The sequence below is a fragment of the Nannospalax galili genome, unplaced genomic scaffold (genome assembly GCF_000622305.1).
Source record: "Nannospalax galili isolate Female #2095 unplaced genomic scaffold, S.galili_v1.0 scaffold146, whole genome shotgun sequence".
In the NCBI taxonomy this organism is placed as follows: Eukaryota; Metazoa; Chordata; class Mammalia; order Rodentia; family Spalacidae; genus Nannospalax; species Nannospalax galili.
The window spans coordinates 8996221-8998715 of NW_008357929.1; the positions used below are offsets into that span (position 1 = coordinate 8996221).

Here is a 2495-nt window from a genome sequence, read left to right on the forward strand (position 1 = left end):
GTGCCTCTAACCAGTCGGTAGAAGTTAAGAAGAATAAGTGGATCTCTTTTTGTTCATCAGAGTGGCCTACTTTTAATGTAGGCTGGCCACGAGATGGCACCTTTGATCCTAACATTATTTCTCAGGTCAAAATTCAGGTTTTCAGATCCGGACCCCATGGACATCCGGACCAGATTCCCTACATCGTTACCTGGGAAAGCCTGTCCCATAATCCACCCCCCTGGGTGGCCCCCTTCCTAACCCCAACTCCCCTTACCCTCACACCCTCTAGTCCCTCCTCCTCCTCCCTGTGCCCGGTTCGCCTACAACCAAAACCTGTTCTCCCTCCAGACGAGTCAACTCTGATCAACCTTCTTGAAGAATCTCCCCCTCCTTATGCCACACAGGGACAGGGGGCCCAAGCACAGGCTCCGCCAGCTCCAGAGGCCCCAGCTGACCCAGCACCGGGCCAAGATGGAGAAATGAATTCACCAATTGCAGGGAGACTGAGAGATCGCCGAGGAGCCGATTCACACATACTCCCCCTGCGAGCAGTGGGAGGGCAGGAGGGCCACCTCCAGTATTGGCCTTTCTCTGCTTCCGATCTTTATAATTGGAAGCAACATAACCCCCCATTCTCCCAGGACCCTGTTGCCCTCACCAACCTCATAGAGTCTATTCTCCTCACCCATCAGCCCACGTGGGATGACTGTCAACAGCTCTTACAGGTTCTCCTTACGACTGAGGAGAGACAGAGGGTGATACTAGAAGCCCGGAAGCAGGTGCCAGGAGAAGATGGGAGACCTACTCAGCTGCCTAACGAGATTGAGGCAGCTTTCCCTCTCACCAGACCAAACTGGGACTTTAACACGCTTGGAGGTAGGGAGCACCTACGCCTTTATCGCCAGTTGCTCACAGCGGGCCTCCGAGCAGCAGGGCGATGCCCCACCAATTTGGCCAAGGTAAGATCAGTAGTACAAGGGCAAGATGAGGCGCCGATGGTATTCTTAGAGAGACTAAAGGAAGCATATCGAAGGTTTACTCCCTTCGATCCAGATAGCCCTCAGCAGGAAGTAAGTGTCTCTATGTCTTTAATTTGGCAGTCAGCCCCTGACATTAAGGTGAAACTCCAAAGAATGGAGAATCTACAGGGACAGAGGTTACAAGATCTACTCAGGGAAGTGGAGAGAATTTATAATAAAAGAGAAACTCAAGAAGAAAGAGAGGAAAGGCAAAGGAGGAGAGGCAGAAGATAGGGAAAATGCAAGAGACAGGAGGCGAAACAAGGAATTAAGCAGGATACTGGCCACTATAGTGAGAGACAAAGAAGAGTCCAGAGGAGATAGTAAGGGAGGCAGAGGCAGGGCCCCATTAGACAGTGACCAATGTGCCTACTGCAAAGAGAAAGGCCACTGGGCAAGAGATTGCCCTAAAAAGAAATCAAGAACAAGAGAGTCCACTCTCCTAACCCTCGACTAGGGGGGTCGGGGCCAGGACCCCCCACCTGAGCCCAGGGTAACTCTTCGAGTGGGGGGCAAGCCAGTTACCTTCATGGTAGATACCGGTGCCCAGCACTCGGTTCTCACCCACACCACCGGACCCTTCAGCAAAAAGACGTCATGGGTTGAAGGAGCAACTGGAGCCAATCGATACCGATGGACTACCAACCAAGAAGTGCAACTGGCCACAGGTACAGTGACCCACGCTTTCCTACACGTGCCGGATTGCCCTTACCCACTCCTGGGAAGGGACCTCCACACCACGAATACCACTTCCCCAACAAGCCACTGCCATCTGCAGACATGGTGCCCTGGCTCCAAGGACTGATCTGCAACTTAAACAACTCTTGCTTGCCAGGAGAGAAGCCAGGGGTCCTGAGCAACTTTAAAAACTCCCTGGTCTCCCGGCTCCTGGCTGATGCCCGCTCAGTGCTGGGAGGCCGCAGTGCCCGAGACACACTGGCTGCCCTCGGGAAACTGTTGCCATTGCTCAGAGCTGCCCAAAGTGAAGCTTGGCTACAACGGAATGACCAGCCAAATGAAGAGCCCATGCTGACCACAGAGATCCTAGAGACGCTTCTGAAGAGGGCTTCCCTGGTGTCTGCAATGGGGCAAGCCCAGGACCCCCTGGCCCGCTTTCTGGATGCTGCTAAGGACTTTGCACAGGAGCTGCTGACCCTGCCCAGCCTGATGGAGCTCCGAGGTCTGCTGCGGAGGCCCAAAAGGATAGCTGGGCCCCTAGAGCTGATGTCAGAAGCCCCGTGCAGTGACAAGGGGCCTAGCAGCCCAGGTGGCCTCTCCCTCAATTGGTATGACGCCAGCCAACTAAGCGACTTCCTGGAGCCTGAGCTGGTGCCTACCCTGCCTGATAGCAGCCTCAGCCCTGCCTGCTCTGAGTTAATGGGAGCACTGGATGACCACCCACTATCACACCAAACTGGAGGAGCAGGAGCATTGACTAGAAGACATCTTTCCTCGATTCGGGATGCCTCAGGTAATAGGGTCAGATAACGGACC

The 2495-nt window shown here is 54.3% G+C and overlaps 1 protein-coding gene across 1 annotated transcript; it reads left to right on the plus strand.

The window, feature by feature from the left end:
• Positions 1-9: 9 nt before the first annotated feature.
• Positions 10-1235, plus strand: LOC108490065. Its single transcript, XM_029557528.1, has one exon. The coding sequence runs from the start codon at positions 462-464 to the stop codon at positions 1233-1235; it is 774 nt and encodes a 257-aa protein (XP_029413388.1). The 5' UTR covers positions 10-461.
• The last annotated feature ends 1260 nt before the right edge of the window (positions 1236-2495 follow it).

Coding starts and splice junctions, on each gene's coding strand:
- LOC108490065 (XM_029557528.1), top strand. CDS start 462: ATGAATTCACCAATTGCAGGGAGACTGAGAGATCGCCGAGGAGCCGAT.